We start from the raw sequence: 21,861 nt of genomic DNA, 5'->3' as shown, positions 1-21,861 counted from the left end.
AGTAAAAGATTCAGTATTCAAAGGCAGCAGAAGTGCCTTTGAGCAAATAAGAGTGCTCTTCATTCCGGAAAGCAGCTGCTGCTTGTCCTGGGTTTCTGGCAGCTGTTCTTGGCAGATGCTGTGCAGACCCAAAATAAGACTGGTTTGAATTAAGGAGTTATAGACATTGGCTACATTGATACCCCAATATGTTCTGGAATATCTTTTTGCCTTCTAATCTGACCTGCTAAACAGATTTTGTAAACCAGAGACTATAATGCAGTGTTTCTCAAACTTGGCGACTTTAAGTCCTGTGGACTTCAACTCCCAGAATTCCCCAGCCAGCTATGCTGGCTGGGGGATTCTGGGAGTTGAAGTCCACAGGACTTAAAGTCACCAAGTTTGAGAAACACTGCTATAATGTGATGTATAAATAAATGAGAATTGTAGTCCTACAAGATATGGAGAAGGCTAGATTATAACTTGCCAGTGGAAAATAATGATGCCATTTTCTGTGACATTTTAAACTACAATTAACAGACTTTTGGGGGGGGGGGGAAATCGCTATGCTTCTGGATGAATCCATTTTGGTCACATTACAAAAAAGATGTTGAGACTTTGGAAAAAGTGCAAAGAACATCAACTAAGATGATTAAAGCCCTGGAGACTTAAACATATGAAGCATGATTGCAGGATTTGGGTTTGGCTAGTCTAGAGGAAAAAAAGGACTGGGGGGGGGGACATGATAGCAATATTCCAGTATTTGAGAGGTTGTCACAAAGAGGATGGGGTCAATTTATTTTCTAAAGCATCAGAGGGCAGGACAAAAAACAATGGATGGAAACTAATGAAGGAGAGAAGCAACCTGGAATTGAGGAGAAAATTCTTAACAGTGAGGACAATTAACCAATGGAACAGCTTACCTTCAGACGTTGTAGATGCTTCATCACTGGAGGTTTTCAAGAAGAGACTGGAAAGTCACTTGTATGAAATGGTATAGAATCTCCTGCTTGAGCAAGGGGCTGGACTAGAAGACCTTCCAGCTCTATTCTGATTCTGAATTATTCTATTTTTATTCTGTAGAGAGAACTGAGGCAAAAGCTGGTCAGTAGATTGTTTATGATTGTTTTAAAATGAAAATAACAGTAGGATTAGAAAGCCAAATAGTAGTATGCTGTCATTTCCTCAACTGATTGAAAATCCATCCAAAGATGAGGAGAGGGATTCAGATAAAGTGATCCAAGGGAGATGCAGAGAATCATAATCCTAGCAATAGCACTGAGAATACCCCAGGTTTGATGTGTGACTCAGATCTTGGATTCTTGAGTCTCTTCCACCTTCAGAAACGCCTCTGCTTCTGTGTGACAGTAAGGAAGCAGAAGAAGGCTCAACTGTACAGAAGAACATTTAGGTACAGAGGGACTACTGATTCCTGTGTGTACAGGAAATCAGAAATGATCAGTCCCTTGTGCTCAAGCAGAATCTAAGAGTTTCTCAGTTTTAACTCCCATATAATACACACCAACATTGACCGGATTCTCATGACAGCCAAGCCTTCTGGGCATGTCTTGAGCCACCTCCTGGTGTTTTGTTGCCAAGAAACCTACAGGGACAATATGAAAATAGTTTACACTGTTTTCTTCAGGGATGTTGTTCAATTTTCCAAATTAGACTCTATAGCCTTCGGATTTCTCTGGTGATCTTCCATCCAACTATTAACTAGGTGTGACCCCGCTTAGCTGTTTGAGCGCTGCTCAGAAAGACCAGGTGTGGTTCCAGCCCTGTACTTTGCTACAGTGCTAACTCTTTTGATATTCCGCTCTGAGGGGATCTACCCTGGTGGTAGATCGCTAGGCTCACCTCAAGTGAAGCGTGAGGGCCAAGTAACAGCTTGTTCTGTGCAGCACTGGCATCCTAATCAGCACTTGTGGGTGTGGAGGAAGGACAGCATCTTGTCCTTTCCATAAATGATCAAAGCTGACCCTTAAATTAGACCAGGTGTGCCCAACTTTGGCATGGCTGGCTTATGAATTCAGGGGGGTTAAAGACCACAAGTCTTAAAGTTGCCGATGTTGGATACTCCTGAACTAGATAATAGGAAACAATTTTAATGATGGCTCTATAGTCATTGGGCGTTCCTGAGTGTGTGGCTATCAGTTCTCTTTCTAGCAGTCACAAATATGAATTAAAGCTAAAATCACAAGACAACTTTGCTGAGATTTTGGCAGAGAGAAAGGGAGAAAACAAGGAGCAGTGAAATGCCAATCGCGGGACACAGCACAAGCTGCATCCAGAAAATTCCACAACAAAGGAAACAAAAGCTGAGTCAAGACAAGAATTTAAAACATATTACAAATTACCTCAGAAAGGAAAAACGTGGATGAGAAATAGCACAGGAAGCATTCAACAGTGCAACAAAGAAGAAATAAAAAAACAAAGTAGGGAAAAAACAAAAAAAAAGTATTTTTCCTACCACATCTTGATTCTCATGGAGCTGTAAGGTACTCCTTTACTTAAGAACAAGCTTGCTAGCTTGAGAAAAGAAGACTATACTTGCTCTCCAAATGAGGTTTAGGAAAGATAGTCACTCCTCAGAGGCCAAGCCAAAGGTTTTGGGTGAGCTTTGTCTATTTACAAATTCTACCACATTGTGGCTGTTTTTGTTTCCCTAAACAGCATCCAATCTAAACTTGATAAGCTTATTGAAAACTCTGACACAGGTGCTACTAATTGCCACCTCACACTATCTAACAGTACAAGATCCTTTATCAGTCTGAGGGTATAGTTGGAGTACTTCAAAAGAACCAGGCTCTGCCATCTATCCTCTAAATATGATTGCTAGGAATCTTACACACGGAAAAGCAATAATGAGCTTTTGTCAATTTTGTTATGCTGCAACCTCATTCTACAGTTGCTGAAATTCATTTTTTTCTCATTAATCTACATTTAGAACCTTATAATGTCAAAGTGAAAACAGAATTTTAGAAATGTCTATAAATTGATGAAAAAGAAAAAAAACTGAAATATCATATTGGCATAAGTATTTGCAACAATATGTAAGGTTGACTCCATTCAAGGTATGGAAATATGTGGGCAACAATCAAAAGAAATGGGAGGCAACAGAGCTAAATTTCATGTATTGTTGCAAAGGGTCCGAATACTTATTTCAATGTGATATCTCAGTTTTTTCTGTTAATTAAATTTACAGACATTTCTAAAATTCTGTTTTCACTTTGTTATTATGGGGTACTGAATGTAGATTAATGAGAAAAAATGAATTTCAACAACTATAGAATCAGGGTGCAGAATAACAAAACTGACAAAAGTGAAGGGGGTCTGAATACTTTCTGAAGGCATTGTACTTCTCTTTTAGAAGGCTGATAGAGTTATCTCAATCATGGCCATGGTTGAAATAGCTTTATCAGCTTTTCTAAAAGTAAAACTACAGCAACAGTAGTTTCTCATTTTAACATGCATACGCATAAATGTACACTCACTGTAAAACTGGTATCCTGGTAAGCAAGCTGGAGTCATATATGGCTTTAAACCACATAAAATGCCTCCTTGGCATTGCTTAGGTAGCTATTCCACAAGATAAGTTTTAACTGGACAAAGTCTGAATACTTTCATATTCCTATCAGACAATTGCTATGCATACATACATACATACATACATACATACATACATACATACATATAAAATGATATATTTAATAAGATATATATGCATATCAAAATTCACAACTCAGAAACTAATCTAATCCTTAGATGAAAAAGAGAATCAACATCTGCCAGAGCAAAGGATTTGGTATATTGTCCTTAAAAGTCAACAATTAAATAAAAAGAGGAATAGAAGATGTCAGTAAGAAGTAGATTGAGGGTTGAAAACACCCAGGCAGGAATTTTCCTATAAGAAATACTGCATGCTAGTAAAAAGACAAAAAGTGGCTTATGAGTGCAAAAGTTGATAGATTTAGAAAGAAAAGGAAAAGAAATTCAACATAACGTTATAATTATAATTGTTCCAGAATAAGGATCAAGGATTTCACTTTCTGAATAAATAATAATCAATAATTGGAAATAACAAATAATTAGAAAAAACACTGAAATTACAAAAGTACCTTTTGTTTTTCAACTTTTTATTATAAATTTCAGACAGGAGTCTCTTGAGTTTTCCATTGTCTTTGGAGGGTCAGCTTCTTGAATACATTGTATTTCTTGTGAGAGCAGATATCAAGAGGCTTAAACCTAAAATAAAAACAGAACTTGAAAGAAAACCAAATAAAAGAGTCTTCTTAATACCTGACAAAGAAAATGGCAAGAATACCTGGCAAGAACCACTGACATAAACATGCTTACATACCCACCACACTATTCAGGCTAGAAGTAGTTTTAGACCAAGTGCAGAAAAAGAGTAAAAAAAAAATAGGCCAAAGAAATGAAAGATATGATTCTTTAAAGGCCTCTTCACTTTATTACCGGTATATATATAGTTTTGGAATACAATAAACTTTTTCATATTTGTACATTCCTCAACGACTTGCCAAAGAGCAAAAGTTGTTCTGCCCAGCAGAAACTGCCCTTCACAAAAAAATTTTTACTCTCTTCTTGCAGCCAAACTCTTAGATAAATCTACACCCCACCCCCCTTATAGTTTTTGGTTTCACCCTTGCACCCCTTCCCTTAGTATAGTATGGTTTTCAATATGAAGTGGGGGTGGTCACAAGACAATGGATGGAGAGCTGCCCAAAAGTGCCTCTCACACTGCTTTTCAAGTAAGTTAGCCAGTGCAAAGTATGTTGTATGGAAAGTTGCAGATCCCTCACAAAGTTTGAGTAGTTGTGTGGGAAAATTAGCACCCTGCATTTACCTTTCAGAAAGGTTACTTACCTGGATTTTTTCAAAGATCTGACCATGTGACCTGGTGCTTCCTCTGTAGACGAATTGCTACAAAGAATCTAGTGAATATGTGGTTGTACTGGAAGAAAGGGTGCTACAACTAATTTACAGCCTGCCATTTTTTGGAAGCTGCAGAATTTTAAGCATAGTTGAAGAACGGTTAAACTGTGGCAAAGAAACACCTTTTTCTTTTCTCTCCCACTCCCCACTTGCTTTCATAAAATAATAGAGTGTGTCTTGAAAATGATGGCCAAATATCAGGAAATTGCAAAAGTAACTTCCTCCTTACCATTAAAATATGCATTAAATTTGCTTGAGGATATTTCAGTTGCTTATTCCCAATGAAACAGGTTTATGAAGTCATAAGACTGAAGTTGTAAGCTTCTTTTACATGATATATAGATTGAGATTTAATTATTAATGTAAATTGTGTGTTTGTTTATGACTCAACCACTCAACTCAGTGAAATCATAGTTTTATTCAGGGAGGGGTTGCAAAAATTCATTGTATTAGTGCGGAGCGTGATAGTGTTGCAAAATTTGAGAACCAGTAACATAGGAAAATGAATTTTTCATCAGATGCAGAAACAATGTTCACTTCTGTTAAATGAGTTGCACAGCCAGTTGCACAAGCCACATATATTTTAATACTTCTGCAATTTTTATCATTCCTATACAAATTTTTGAAATGCAGTACTCCTTTCATCACTTCAATTTCATCCAAACACCTGATCACTCTTATTTTTCATTCCATTAACTCTTTTTGGGCTCCTTGTGTAGTCTTTTACTCACTTCTACATTATTTGCAACTGTTTCTCCATAGGTATATTGCAATAACTTTATTTCCCTTTATTAGCATCCATGTCTTGCATGTAGTTTTTCATTTAACATTCTAATAAGCAACTGTTTTTACATAACTCCACATACACACTCTTGTCACACAAATCTTTTCTCTGTTCTAATTTCCACAACCTCTTTCCCAGAGCCCATTTTCATTCATTCTGTTATGAGATGTGAGACACCCCCCCCCCAACAGAATAACATTTGGATTTTCTATTCCTGCTTTCCTCTACTTTCATTCTCATTACATTTCTTTCATCCTTCTCATCCAATACATTTTTGTCATTTATCCAATAGTGGTCCATCCAGAATTGAGAATCTCTCATCCCCTTGTATCTCTCCTTAATATTCTCTGCCTCCCTCTCTCTCTCTCTCTCTCTCTCTCTCTCTCTCTCTCTCTCTCTCTCTCTCTCTCTCTCCCTCCCTCCCTCCCTCCCTCCCTCCCTCTCTCTCTCTCTCTCATTACCAATCAATTTAGGGGTTCTTGGCACTCTATGCGTTTGATTGTTTTCTTGCAGACATTTCATTACCCAAACTAAGTAACCTCATCAGTGCTAGTAAGGAATGAGGTTTGCTCTCAGTTTATATTACTCCTTACTAGCACTGATGAGGTTACCTAGTTTGGTAATGAAACGTCTGCAAGAAGGAAAAAAAACCAAGCTCAGAGAGCAACCCTGAGCTACAAATAGTCTCTTTTATTGGTATAATCAATTTAATATTTTTTTTGAAATGTATGTCCCTTCTTTGTCATGTTTATGTATAAATTCTTATACCTAAACCACATGTTCAAAGCAAACATACATTATTCTTCGAATCATTTATTAGAATTGCCCTGATAGCTATGACATATTATTCTGCTCCAAAATGTTTGACATGTAACAAAACATTATATTTCCAAACATTCCTAAGGATGGATAAAAGCTAGTACACATCACAATTGCCTGGAAATGTGAAGGATTGTTAAGGTAACTCATATCTGAAATCCCCCAAAGAAGTAAATTCTAGGAGTGGCAAGCCGATCTGTATTTGCAGTGCACAAAACATAGCATAACATATTGGTGTGATATCTACACTTGACTGTCAAATCAACAGTCCAAATCAATAACTCTAATGTTCAAAATGAAATGCTTAAGCAAAGAGACTGCTCTCCTAATCTCTTTCTAGGCTCAATTGTGGTCATATAAGCTGCCAGCCCGGCAAGATAGGTCTCACAGAGTTACTTAAAATTACTTTTATTAAAATGTAACAGAATCTTCCAAGTCTGAATGTGCTTCCCTTCCCATTTTATCTTCACATGAATTTTTTCTTTTTCTTTCTTTCTTTCTTTCTTTCTTTCTTTCTTTCTTTCTTTCTTTCTTTTTCTTTCTTTCTTTCTTTCTTTCTCTTTCTTTCTTTCTTTCTTTCTTTCCTTTCTATCTTTCTATCTTTATCTATCTATCTATATATATATATCTATCATCTATCTATCTATCCATCATCTATCATCTATCTATTTATTTAAATAATTACATTACATATCTAAATATCTACAAATTTATATAGCCACTAAACCAGTGGTGAAATTCAAAAATTTTTATTACCGGTTCTGTGGGCGTGGCTTGGTGGACATGGCAGGGGAAGGATACTGTAAAATTTTTTTATTATTATTTATTTTATTAAATTTATAGACCGCCCCCTCTCCCCAAAGGGACTCAGGGCGGTGTACAGACACCACATTAAAACCTAATATAAAATAGATACACTTAAAAACCAATTAAACTATGAGGCTGTACAGGGTAATAAAAGTTAAAAATTAGCTTAAAACAACCCCAAAAATTTAAAAGTACAGAATTGGGGGACTAGATCGGGATTAGGCCAGGCCCGCTAAACTAAACAGGTGGGTCTTGAGCATCTTACAGAAGGAGCGGAGATCGGTGATTGTTCTGATGTCACCGGGGAGGGTCGGGCCCATCACAGAGAAGGCCCTACTCCTGGGCGTCGCCCGCTGGCACTGCCTCGTGGACGGCACCCGGAGGAGCCCCTCCCTGTGAGAGCGGATCGGTCGAAGGGATGTATGGGGCAGGAATCTCCATTCCCTCCCCACTCTGGGGCCAGCCAGAGGTGGTATTTGCCGGTTCTCTGAATTACTCAAAATTTCCGCTACCAGTTCTCCAGAACCTGTCAGAACCTGCTGAATTTCATCCCTGTGCTAAACTCAAAAATAGGTGACTCCAGGCAGCTTACAATACAGGTAGTCCTCGATTTACAACAGTTCATTTAGGGACTGTTCAAAGTTAAAACGGCACTAAAAAAAAGTGAATTATGAGCATTTTTCACACTTACGACCCTTGTGGCATTCCCATGGTCATATGATCAAAATTCAGATGCTTCTTACTTATGACTGTTGCTGTGTCCCAAGGTGATCACATCACCTTTTGCAACCTTTTGACAAGCAAAATCAATGGGGAAGCCAGATTCACTTAACAACTGTATTACTAAATTAACAACTGCAGTGATTCACTTAACACCTGTGGCAAGAAAGGTTGTAAAATGGGGCAAAATTCACTTAACAAATGTCTCACTTAGCAATAGAGATTTTGAGCTAATTATGTCCCTACGTCAAGGACTATTTGTAGTTAAAAATTTAAAAGCTCCATCATATAATAAAACTGCCAAAATTCCCTATTCCATTCCACATGGCAGCAGCCACACAATTGGATGAGCCTTTTGATCAGTTTTATTTCCATTTGTAGTGCCCAGGCCTACTGACAAAGCCACACTTTTAGGGCCCTTAGGAAAAGGAACAGGGTGTGGGGGTTGATGTTTTATAACAAAGGGCCCACCATCAAGGAGGTCCTTTTTTCATAATTCCCATCAGATGACAATAGAGGGGATCTGAATCGTGTCCTGCCTTCTAGCTCTATTGAGTCAGGTGAAATAATAGGAAAGGGGAGGTTCTTCAAATAACCTGGGATGTCCAGCTAAGAGATTTTCATATGGGTTTAAATCACACTTATTCATTTCTTGCATTGATAATGGATCTTCCTCCATTCAGGCTATCTTGTCTGCTCGTTACATAAGCAGCTTCTTACTTGCGTTATTTATGGTTCCCTTTCTTCCCACCTAAGGACAAATTTCCAATTTCAGGAACCAATTGTCTTTTCTGCCTGGGCACTGCCTTGGCAGTGAGGTCAGGCAACATATAGAGTACTCCAACAGAAGATTTCTTGGTAAGTTTGTCTTTATTGCCTTCTGGAATCTGCCATCTGCCATCTCCTACATCTTCATCAGAGTAGTCTTTCTATTTCAACAAGCACTGAGTTTGTAAACGCTCATATCTGCTGTTATGGTTTACTCAGAGCAAGGCTAATAATTTTCCTTCACCACAAGAGAAAAACAAAAAAAGCCCCACATTATTTTGTTATCAGCAGCAGCAGCAGCATCTAAACATTAAGCACTGTAATAGTACTTTCGCTATGGAAGTGACTAGTCAAATCTTGAGTGCTGGAGCACTAGATACATCTCAGATAACTCCTGTGTCATAATTTAGACCTTGAATTAATAATCTGGATCAGTCACATTGTAAATTTTAAGAACCAATGTTTCTATCTCAGGAATGTATTCTTTTGGTGCACATGAATGATTCTGGAATAAGAATCTGACCTAAACAAGAATTAAAGAAAGGACTTTTTAAACATAACAGAAAGATGTACAGCATTTACAGGAAATACATCACAGAGATAATCGAAGATTAGCATTTAGCTAGCTGCATCCTGTCAAATGGCCAATCAAAGAATGTGTGATCCATGCATGTGTGGAAAAAGAAGCAATCAAGCAAAAAGAGCAGGAGAAAAGTAGACAAGGAAGAGGCACAGAGTAAATCTTTAGTACTTTACCAGCACCCCATGTCCTCTTGTAGTTAGGAGGTCATGAGGTGGTGAACAATCACTTCCATGAATTACACTTTCAACAATAAAAGGACAAATAAATAAGACATGGGCATCATACAGTATATACCTACAATACTTCTTCCACTTCCTTCTCATCTGATCATGGGTTTTTTAAAAATTAAAATAAAAAGACTCACCCTGAAAAGTAATCCTGGCATGCAGCAAAGCACCAGCTTCTGATCTTTATTTTCTCCTTATATATCCCAGACAAGACAACCTGGATGTTTGAGAATGGGTCACCTATCTGTAAAATAAAAACATTTCAATAAGGTAAGAAAGAGAGTGAGGAACAAGCTTACCAATTTGCCTCCTGATTAATTGGGTGTCTTGGATTAATTACACCTACCACATGATTGGCAAATGGATAAACTCCTACCAATTTATCCATGATATTTATTCAAACAATATAGAAATATTGAGTTTATCTAGGATGCATTTTTAGACTTCCCAATCTAGTCTGTGACTCTGAGATTTATTAACAGGTCTCCTATCCAATTCCTAACCATCTCTAATCCTACCTAACTTTTTGAAATTAATAAAAGTCAGTTATAGGGTTGCATATTGCAGATATGTTAAGAGTAATTGTGTTTCTAAAAAGCGCACAATAGGGAAAGCTGCAAATTTATTAGAGCATGTTGCGTTTCATGCTAGGTAAATTTCATTAACATTTCATGCGATGTAAATTTCATTAACAATCTCTACTATTGAAGATGACCTGGCCTCTAATAAAAGTGGTAGTCAGAATAAAATCACACGGATGACCTCAGATTATAGTGTTAAATATGGGAAAGATGTGATTTGCCTGTTTTTTCCCAATTTCGTGCAGGACTCATTAGCACTCCATTTCCTTTTACTGTAGAGATGTGTTTGTAATATTCATTACCAGCTAAAACCGGATGCATAATTTTTGTTGAGCAGGGTGATGCAGCAATTTTGAAGTGAGAGAAAGAATTTCACAATGGACAGAACCAAATGTTTTATTTCTCCTGAATTGTGATGATGGAGATCTTTGTTGTTACCTTCAAAATGGATTATAGTAATGAACCTTGGACCAATGGACCTTGTGAGAATATATTAGTTAAGTATGGAGGCTGGAAGAGAGAAAAAGAATTATTGTAATCCCGTAAGCGTAATGCATTCAAATTATTGTTGTTATTTTAGAACCCGTTAGATATCCTGAGCCAGTTTAAAACAACAAGCAAACTTTATGACTTAGTTGTAACTAACCAATTGTGTGTGTTTTGAGAATAGATGCATTATATCAGTTAAAATGCCCCCCTGCCTAAAATGAATTCATATTCCTGCATACTCTTGAAGTTTAATTTCAACTTCAAGAATTCAATTGAATTCAAAGTTCAGTATCTACTAGGTTAGCCAACCTCACAGAGTTATGGAAAGTATAAAATGAAGGAAACATATATCAATAATTTTCATATGTCAAAATATTTTCATGCTTGTTTGCTTTGTTTGTTTGGAATATTTACACTGCTTTTTATCTTTAAAAGAACCCAGAATGGCTAGCAAAATAATAACTGAGTAACATCCATGCTGTAGTATGTAGTTAAAACCAGGTAAAAAATTTAGTAGGAAATACAGAGAACAAAAGGATGCACAAAATATGCATCCTTTTTGACTTCATATAAATCTCTTATTTATATGAAGTCAAAAAACCCCTACTTCAAAAGGGAAACAGCTATTTCAATCATCTTTTTCTGTTTTAGTTAAAACAGAACTTCTTTAAACACAACTTCCAAAATAATATTTTAAAAAATCTTCCCACAGGAAACAGGGGGTTTCAGTTTTTAAATGGTTCAAATACAAAATATTTTGCATATCCCTAGAAGTCACTCTGGCTACAAAATTACCTAAATTTTAGTATTTAAGGGAGATTAAAACAAGATAATTTTAATATGATAAATATAAAAGGTTTCAACACAATAGATAATCTTTACAACTAAAATATTGTTTCTACATATGTGATGGAACAACATTTTTCAAAATTCCTATTTATGATGGCCACTGATCTTCCTACCTGGAGAGCAAGTACCAAATTCCCAAACACATCTGGAAGACAATAAATTAGGAAAGACCAAATAAAAACAAAGTATATTCAAATGCCATTAGGAGAAAACCTATTCCTTGCTTATCTTTTTGTCGTTTATCTGAGAACACTCTGATAGCATTATAATTTTTTAATATATATTTACCCTTCAATGATAGTATTAAATTAACTGGACATACTGTGCTGAATCTGCAACGACCTGCAAGTATGTTACATTTTTCTATCATGATGCTATTTCAATCCCTTAAGTGTACAACTCTAAGTATACAAAGTGATAAATTAAAAAAATTGAAAATGGCTACTACCTTCGTCTTACAGCCATCTCCCACTAGCCGTGCTAGATCAACAAAATCCTAATATTTCAGCCACTCCACTTTCAAATAGCAAATCTAAAGAAACAATACAGTATATTACATTTTCTCAGATAACTCTCTGAACAATTACATTTTCTACTTCCATTTTATTGCCATAAAAATTAATTATCAGTAAATTCTTGGGAAATGGGAAGTAAATAAATACCTTTTTCTGATCCTATCTCAGGAAAAAGGTTTAAATAAATATTAGGAATAAATGCTTACCTTAAAAATAAGAACAATGAAATTACTAAGGAGTAATACAAACGTTTCAGCTTTCTTTTCTATCAGTTCTGAGCAAATAAAAGGAACATTTCTAGAGGAAAGAACAATAAATCAGTCCCAAGCTACTTAAAGAGTTAAAATGTTATTATCTCAAAAAATGAATTTTGAATGCAGAAACTGAAAATGATACATATTTACATGACAAATGTCTCTACATTTTAGAAGTTCTAATCTAGCTACCGTGTTTCCCTGAAAATAAGACAGGGTTTTATTTTCTTTTGACCCCCGAAATAAGCGCTTGGCCTTATTTTATTTTAGGGGAGGTCTTACTATTTTTGAGGTGCAGGAGGTGGCGAGCGTGGTCACTTCATGGCTGCTGCTGTGTTGCAATATTTTTGGGAGGGCTTATTTTCAGGGGAGGGCTTATTTTAGCGCAGGCGCTCAATTATCCAGGCATATTATCCGGGGAGGTCTTATTTTCGGGAAAACAGCGTAGAAATATTTGCTAGAGCTAACTATATATTTATAATTACAAATGCCAGTTTACAATTATATATCATTACAACTATATATTATTACAATTATTATCTAGTATTACAACATATATTATATATCCCTTAGAGATGGTTCTTTTACATCCAAATAAATACAAGAAATTCCACGTAGCCTTACCTTTCTGATAGCAAGCACCAACATTTCACAAATCAGCTGAACCCTAGAAGATCAATACAAATAATAAAAATATACCCAAGATCCATTTGAGACTTATTCTCACATTTTTTTACTGTGAATTAATGGTAATAATGTATATTTGAGACATAATCCGGAAATAATTCAGATGAGCCACCCCACCCAGAAATTACAGGTGCATGAATTTTACATATTTTTAAAGAAGCCACCACTTTTCCCAGTTTCTGCATAAGCCATTCTATATTTTTTTCCAGGTTTACGCACAGGAGATTTTTTAAAAAAGAAGTTTCTTTTTTAAATGTGCCCTCACATGTTAGTTATGTCAAGCACCTGCTATGAATAACATTCAAAACATGTCCACGCCAACAATTACTATACTGTTTACATATAGGCAGTTCCCAAAGATAGATTTTTTTAAAAAACCAATGCTGGAGGCAAGCGAAACAAGGTAAATATTATTTCAGCTTTGTGTAATCTTCCCAGTATTACATAAGGAATGATAAGAGAATTAATATTTTCTGTATTCTCGATAACCTGATTTGCTGTCGGGTATAATTAGAAGAAATGAGAAGAGAATTTTGCCTTTCATTATAACAAAATTAATGCACACACATTAATGGGTATACAACCTATTGATCTGTTGTATCTTTTTTGTTGTTGTTGTAAAAGCAAAGTAATTAGGTAAGGACAAATTAAAACAAAAGTAGGAGTAAACTGAATCAGATAGAACACAGTGCTGTACAAAGAGAGCCAGGCCGAGGCCTACACTCACATTAGCACTAAGATGGCTGAATGAAAGACTACAATGTCTTTATGCAATGTCATTACTTCCTTGTATGAAGCTCAAAAACCCTATGCGAAGTCTCATGCTTGGTTTTTCTCTTCCTCGCAGACCCTCCCTCTCCCCCCTCACATTTTAATTTAAAAAAATTTAGACCTACTTTAATGTAACAAATATTTTAACAAATATTAATCAGCAAAAATCTTCAGAAACTTGTCCTGAATGGATATAATAAAAGATTCACATTTGGAGCATGTACAGGCTCTCTCTCTTGCAATGACACACTTTTAAATATTTTGAGAGCAAGGCTAGCATCTTTATTGATTTAGTTATAGGTTTTATAATGATCCTGAGAGGTGCACAGTAAAGAAAACACAAATCCCCCTCCCCAATAATTTAAAATAAAAATCAGAACACATGCTATGGGGCTGAAGGTTAGTTAAAATAAAACAATATTTTTAAGTGCAAGGAGACTTGGGGCCAGCCATTGTTCTGGAAGTCCAAAGAGAGGAATATTTAACTATTCCAGAGAGAGGATTTTCAAGAATATAAATATCCATACAGGACAGGATTTTCAGATAACCTTTCTCAGATGACCAGATTATACAGACAGAATTAAACTAGGTAAAACACTCCTTCTCCCACAGCTAATGCTGTGCCATATAAGCTTTTTTTTTTTTTTGGGGGGGGGGGACAGCAATTTGACAGAACCAAAAAACAATTGACAACCACTGCAATAATGTAAGAATATACATATATAATTCTTCAGTAGCCAATTTGCCCTAGCTAACAGCTTGGCTACCATGTTACACTAATGTGGCTACTAGCTGGAGTTTGTGAGTTGTCTTCAAAGGCAAACTCACCTAAAGGGTATTGTGGAGTCTTGGGGTGATGCAACAACTTATTATTTTCATTGACTTGTGTAGAAAGTCTCACAAGTAGTATATCAGCAATTACGGCATTTTCTAAAGCTTAACTTCATATGTAGTAGCAATACTTAAACATGGTACAGGATTCCCCCTCTTCCCTGGAAAGATATTTTTATTTTTCTTTATACAAAGAAAAAGGAATGTGATGAAATTAACCAATGAACAAAAACAAAATTTTGGGAGCAGGAAGAACTTCAAAACCACTTAAAATGTAACTTTAATATGTAGACAAATAAAGGCAAGATAGTAGGTTCAAAAGAGGGAGAATTTCTGAAGATAAAATGGGAAGAAGAGTTTGGGAATAAGAAAGGACCTGGAAAACAGAAAAAAGATATTTTTGACAGTAAGTTGTAATCTCTATGTTCCTCATAGAAAGGGTATTTACAGATATTTATTTTTAAAGGAAGTGAAGCCATGCTGTAATCATGTGGATTATCATTGAGACATTGAAACTCTCCAGTTATTACTCTAGAAATAATGTGTTTTTGCTGAAATCAGTCAATGTGTGGTTTAGGTAAGGTTAATTATTGATTTAATACTTTTGTTATTGTTTTACTGAGTCACGGATACATAAACGGTCTCCGCCCTCCAGTAAAAAGATAATTTAATACACGGTAAGATCATCTCATAGTTTATTGCCCCTGCCTAAGTAGAGACACCTCTGAAGGCACACTCAAGCCGGGTAAAATAAATCCAAAAACCAGAAAGCCTCTCGCTTCTAACTGAAAGCAAAAGGTTCAGAAGAGATCGGACATCTCGTGTGCTTGAGATTCACGCTCTTCTGCTGCAAATGCCCGGAACGGCCCGGATACGGAAATGTCAATAAACCAGAAAGTATACTTACTTTGTCTTTCATTCTCTCCGCTTGCAAATTTTGCAGGTTTGCAAAATTCGCCGCAGTTAAGGAGATTTAAGATCGAAGGTACGATTCGCTCCTTAGTTTGTTCCGGACTAAGAACCAGCGCATTCTTTCCCCCAGCAATAACGGGAGAGGCCTGGAGATCCTTTTTGTGCGATGGTGATAAATGGAGACTTACCTCGTCACACCGCAGCAGGTCAGTGTGAAGCGCCGTTAAGGAGGCAAGGAAAGCAGGCATCCAGCGGGAGGAAAAAATACATAAACACACCTCCTTTGACTTGGCCGCTCTCCAATCCCAAGGTCTCCAAGGATCCCAAGTAAGCCACTCCCGCCACTGTCAAACCAAGAGACGCATCCATCTCTCGCATCACATTCCAAGTTTCCTCTTGAAAGACTGAATTTTTGCTGGGTGGCGGAAGGAATCATAAAGGAACGTCATTTATCCAAGTCGGAGACCTTAAAAGGGATTGCGTTTTGCTGCTTTCCCGAGACATTCGGGCAAAAGCACCGGCTCGGGAAAAGAATCCCGAAATGCAGAAACGGCCGCTTGCGAATCATAACAAAAAACAAAAAGCCGATCGCCAAGCAAGAGGTTCTTAACATTTTGTTTGGCGCGCGGGACTGCTATTGAAGGATCTAGATCCGCCTCTCCCTCGCCATTGGGCCACTGAAAGAAAGTGCGCGAGCGGCGATCGCGGCGGCTGCTCAAACGGGCGTTTCTTGACCTGGCTCTTCCCCGCCCTCCGCCGCCCCCTCCCTTAGCTAAAAAGACAGTACGCGGATTGGGGGGGCGGGGGAGAGAAGAGCAAAGGGAGGAGGGGAAGGTCCGAGTGGGCCGAAGGCGGCAGAAAGCGACTTTTGAAAAAGTGCAAAGCGTCGCTTGATCGTCGCCTTTTTCAAAGAGCTGTCGCCGGGGCAAAGAGATTCGTCGCTCCTCCTCCTTTTCCCCTCCTCCTCTTCCATTTGGAGAAAAGGAGCTCCGCGACGTACGTCACATTTATCCAAATTTATACACGCCTCCCTTTTTTATTTTCCAGCCATCTCTTTTTTTAAAAAAAAAATCTTTTTAATAGCACGGAAGAAGAGGAGGAGGAAAGGAAAAAGCAAAGCCGACTCTGCTCTGCGACACGTGGATTCAAGGATCTTCTTGGTCCGGTGTCAAACCTGTCCCTGCGAGACTCCGGAGCAACTCCAAGAACGGGTCTTCCCCCGACTCCCCTCCTTTGCTCCGGATGCCGTGACGAGCATCTGCCAGGCATAAAAGCAGATCTCCGCTACGCGTTCCCGCCAGGCGCCCCCTACCCACCCACCAAGACCTCGCGTGTGGATGCCAGACATGGGCGGCCGGGTCAAGTGTCGCGTGCGAAGCGTGCGAGGCGAGAGGTTGTCTCCATTCCTGCAGCGTTGCCTGCTGAAAATAATCAGAAAAGTGGTGAGGACGAGATCTCTGCCCCACACTCTGATGCTGGTGGTGAAGAACCGGCGGAGTCCGACCTCCTGCCCTCGACAGGTAAAGAAATGGGGCTAGCTCTCCTCTGCTCCTGCCGTCGGGGAGGCACGCTGTTGCGCCTGGCTTGCCTCCCTGGGAATGCCGCTTCCGAGTGAATGCGACTTTCCCAATTCCTGCTCTATTTCTTTCCCTTTTCAAAAGGAATTCATTCTCCCTCTTTCCCTTTAAGAGATTTCATTTTAGGAGGCAATTTTATCGCCCTCCATTTTATGTATGCATACATAAACATAATGCACATATCACACACACATAATGTATACATACACATACAAAGGTATGCATACAGTCACTCACTTGAAACTGACTGGGTTTCACGTGAGAAAAAAATCCTTATTCTAGTGGGCTTTTTTCTCCCCAAGGGGGTTTGATTGAAATGACAGGAGTTCTGAAATACACATACAAACACATACTCTACACAGATCTGGTAAAAAAAAAAACACTGCATGGATTTAGGCAAATCCTTAACACTAGATTTTGCACATTACTACATAAAAACCACAGCCGTATTATAAACATGAATTTACTAATTTAGAGATAGTGTGTGGGAATAACAAAAGAATAAAAAACAAGTTCACAAACACTTTGTGCAACCTTGTGGCTTTAAAAGGCCTCTCCTACTGGTTACTGTTCTTAAAATAAGTAGGCCTTTTCATATTAAAACAAGCTGACTTCACTCTCTTTGTTGCTCGTTATCACCCAATTTAGCCTGACAACAGTTCTAAGATCTTCTCCCTATCTTAAAGCAACTTTGTATATTTTTGCAAGGATGCAAAATAAAGAGGATCAATTATGCAAATGTAAAAGAAGCCCAAAACTTCCACTAGAAAGTCCATGCTTGTAAGAATAGACATCCCTTCTGAGTTCCCCTGCCCTCCTATACGCCATTTTCAATGGGACAGGAAAAAACTTGCAACATCAGTCTCCTGCTTTTTTCTTTTTCTATGCCAACTTTATCTTTTTAGCTTTCCTACATTATTAAATCCGCATCTTCTACTTCCTAAACAGCAAATTATATTGTCTTTTTAATTTTCATTTTGTAGAGTTAAAAGAAAGAAAAGAAAACCCCTGATACTGTATATTACTCTAAATATCAAAGTATAATTTATATGATTTTTTTAAAAAATAGATTTTTTAAAAAAATGTTTGGGCAATGGTTATTTTAAATAATTTGAGTAAAATCGCATTTGGCCTTTGAGATTTCCTGTTTAATCTAGCCTTTTGTGGAATCCAGTGGCAGGTAGATTTTTTTTATTTATTTTTTTGCAAAGACTATCTGGGAAATTTACAAAATAGAATAAATAGAATAAAATAAAGCAGATTGGAAAATATAAGTAGAAGAACTAATGAAATCCTAGGAGAGAATCCCATTATCTTGGTAATGTTTGGCACAATAATCCACCATTCAACAATAGGTATTTACTTTAATTCTTTGCCCTTAATATAATAGTTGAAGTCATTCTTAGGATTCCCTGAAAATTTCTCTGGCACCTTATGGGCCTCAGACAAGCTTAAAACCATGACCTAAACATTAAAAAATATTTTCTGTTTTGCACTGGGACATTCTGTTACATACTTAAATCTCCCTTTTAAATAAAAGAAGTTTTATTTCTGTCTGGAGACCTCTTTTCTATTTTTCTTTATTTTTTTTCTAAGAAATTGATCTCTAAACTGAAACAACAGGAAACAGGACCTTCCCAATGAAGGAACGAAGATACGTTAATCAAAAGACAAGTTTAAACAATTCCGAGTACTTTCAGTCTAGTGCAGCTATTTATATCAAATGCATGGTTTGAAAAAAATTATTATGTAACAGCACAGTTCTGTATAGGTTTACTCAGAACTAAGATTGGTAGGGTTTAGTGGAGGTTTTTTTAACCATTAAAGGTGCCAAATACTGCAGGCCCAAGAATATTACACCAGTCTTTCAGCCAAATATCCGAGTAAGTTTTTGTCAACATAAATTAAAAATGTATTATAGCCCCTTCCTGGACAGCCTCACATAGAAGTAAATTCCAGAATGCAATAAGACTTGTTTTTAACTAATTCTCACCTACAGCTGCAGTTTCTATACTCTTACTTGAGAGTAAAGGTTCTTATTAAGTAAACGAGAAAGGTGTTAAGCTTTGAAGTGCAATGTAAGATTTTCTTACTTTTGCAACATAACATTGTAATCCTATATGTTTTTTCCAGATGCAAATTTCCTTAATCTGAATGGAGCATACTCTGAAATGAATGAGCAGAGAATCAGAACTGAGCTCTACTTTTTTGAAGTACAATCCTTATATTTTGGGAGATAATATTTCCCAGAATATGTAATATTCTGGCATAATATTTAATTTTAATTGAAAATATTTTCTTCTTACTAAGTGTGGGCAAACTTTAGATAACCATCTTACAGATGAGCACAGACTTTTGTTATTGCTTTATATCCTTTACCTAGACCATTTTTTTTCTTTCTTTAAATAAAACAAACTCTGGTAAGCAAAAAAAGCTGTTCATTGTGTGTGTGTGTACATACATATACATACACACACACACACACACACATGTACTCAAGAGTCAAACTCTCTAATAGCCTCATGAAGTTTTGAGTTCTTTATGGTCTCCATTCGTAAGACATGTTCCAGAAAGGAAACATGCTCAAGTACCTCTGAGAATATGAACATGTCACTGATTCTCTGATATTCCAATCAGCATTTCAACGTTCTAGAGTCTTATTCGCCTAATTTATACATCACTCTTAACTAGGTCTGGCAAGAGCCTGGCATGTGTATTTACAAAATATACTAAGTTTAGTTAGTGTTAACTTTGATTTGGAGGTTGCATGTATGTGCATGTTTGGAGAGGTGGGGACATGTTTGTGTATGTGTGCCAATAACACACATGTACACACACATACCTGTTAGGCAAACCCAGCCCAGTTGATTAGTTCAAGGCATTGTGTACATTGATAAAGACACCAGTCCAGAAGCCAGGAGACCCAAATTCTAATCTCAAGAAAGCCAGCTGGATGACTTGATCAGTCACTCTCTCACACCTCAACCTAATTCAGAGGGTTATTATTGTGGGGACAATAGGAGGGGGAAGGAGTACTTTATGTGTTTTCTCCATCTTGAGTTATTTATAAAACAATAAAAGTGAGATATAAATAAATAATGCAGTAACCAAGCTTAGGATGTCAATTGAAATAAACCATTGGGGCACAAAAAATGTTTCAATTTCTCCTCTTTCAATGCACTTTTAATAAGAATATGGATCTATGCTTTTCCTCCGCCATCAGAATGAATGCCGGTACTCTTGCATCTAAAACCTTCCTGGGGAAGAGGCAGGCAGATCTTTAAGCCAAGGGAAGGAAGGGAGAGGGAAGACCCCGACAGAACTCTAAACATTCATCTTCAGCTCAGATATAAACATCGGTATGGTCTTAAGGGGAGAGACTCTTAAGGAAGAAGCACTGAAGCTTCACTTTGGAGAGCCATGTATTTTGGGGGGAAATAACCACTATTTTGTTGTGAAGAATAATTTCTTGTCAAAGAATAACTAGCATTCTCAATTTATCTATCTATCCATCAATCACATTTAGGAACCAATCTCTCATCAGAGAGACTCTATGCTCCGTTGCACATCCATCTTGTTGAACTCCCTCAATTGTGGCATGACAAAAAGCTTCATTAATCTGACAGTATCTATGCCTGCCCTGTTTGTCTTCTGCTCCTGGATATCATTTCAGATACCTTTGGCAATGGGAGATGTCAGCCCATGGCCCAACCTTAATGCAGAGAGGGACAACAGACTGGTGTGAATGTGTTTTTTTTAAAGGAGAAAGCTGTAGTTTCACCACAACGCTTAACTTGATGTGTAAAGAAACCTGGACTCAATTCTTTACTTTTCCAGATAGGGCTGAAAAGAGCCCTCTGGCACTCTGTGGTAAAATCCAGGCAGACGTACAGTGCAGTCCAGCCAGCTAATTAACCAACTGTCATAATTCAGTTAACCGTTAGGCAGAACCAGTATTTACTGGACTACACAAACAATATCTGAGTCAGTGGTCGAGTTAGCCAACTGGACACTTTTGTGGGGAGGAAAGGGGGGTGCTTTCAAGTCTACTCTTTGGTGACTGCCTGGAAAAATCCCCTCAAGACTATTTGCCATTACTTCTTTCTAGGGCTGAGAGAAACTGACTGGACCAAGGTCACACAGCTGACTTGTTCCTAAAACCAGATTAGAACCCATAGACTCCTAGGTTCTAGCCTAGTGCCTTAACTACTATACCAAAGTGGACTTCAAAGTATGAAAGAATATGAATCAGTGGCTGAGTTAAGACTTAGCAAGGGCATTTTCATTAAGGGGCCATCCTGGGCCAGGAGTCAATTTCTCCACTGTCATCCTTCCTGTGGGTGGTTATTTCCTGAATTTTGGTTTGTGCCCTTCCGTGCACCGGTGGGATGTTCCCTGACTCGGCAACACATGGCTGACTTCGGGAGTTCAAAGTCCCTCCATGGCAGTGCTTGCTTTCTCTCTTCCTCTGTTTTTCTTTCCAATATGGCTGCTGCTCATCTTTCCCTGCTGAGGAGCTTCTTGCACGTTTATTTGTTTGCAAAAGCTGATGAGCCAGCTAGTCACCCAGTCCTTGGCTACTTCTGAAAAGGAAGTGGCGATCATCATGCCATTTTTAAAAAAATGAAGCTTAGACGTTGAAGTTCAAGAAGAGCGCACACATATGCTGTATGAAAGAAAAGGGAAGTTAGGCAAGTTTATCCGTTAAAAGCCAAGGCTGCTGCTTTCAGAAAGGTCAAAATAGGACGC

The 21,861-nt window shown here is 37.6% G+C and overlaps 1 protein-coding gene and 1 long non-coding RNA gene across 3 annotated transcripts in view; one reads left to right on the top strand and one right to left on the bottom strand.

Moving 5' to 3' along the window:
* Positions 1–535: 535 nt before the first annotated feature.
* LOC309386979 lies at positions 536–12,996 on the bottom strand. Of its 2 annotated transcripts, XR_014174521.1 has the most exons (8): positions 12,959–12,996; positions 12,287–12,377; positions 12,014–12,097; positions 11,679–11,710; positions 10,666–10,737; positions 9,784–9,890; positions 4,101–4,227; positions 536–1,582 (listed from the first exon to the last, which is right to left on the bottom strand). It is a non-coding gene; the product is annotated as an uncharacterized lncRNA (long non-coding RNA). The 2 variants fall into 2 exon arrangements; XR_014174522.1 differs by lacking the exon at positions 11,679–11,710.
* Positions 12,997–15,583: 2,587 nt separating this feature from the next.
* LOC309386977 (cyclin-dependent kinase 4 inhibitor B-like) overlaps positions 15,584–21,861 on the top strand; it is a 30,382-nt gene continuing 24,104 nt past the window's right edge. Inside the window, exon 1 of the mRNA XM_081943008.1 lies at positions 15,584–17,055. Coding sequence (XP_081799134.1) covers positions 16,873–17,055 — 183 coding nt within the window. The 5' untranslated portion in view covers positions 15,584–16,872. The remainder of the gene's footprint in view (positions 17,056–21,861) is intronic.

This window comes from Natrix helvetica, assembly GCF_964273705.1.
Source record: "Natrix helvetica genome assembly, chromosome: 2".
NCBI classification, from domain to species: domain Eukaryota; kingdom Metazoa; phylum Chordata; class Lepidosauria; order Squamata; family Natricidae; genus Natrix; species Natrix helvetica.
This window is presented reverse-complemented; position numbering and strand designations above follow the sequence as displayed.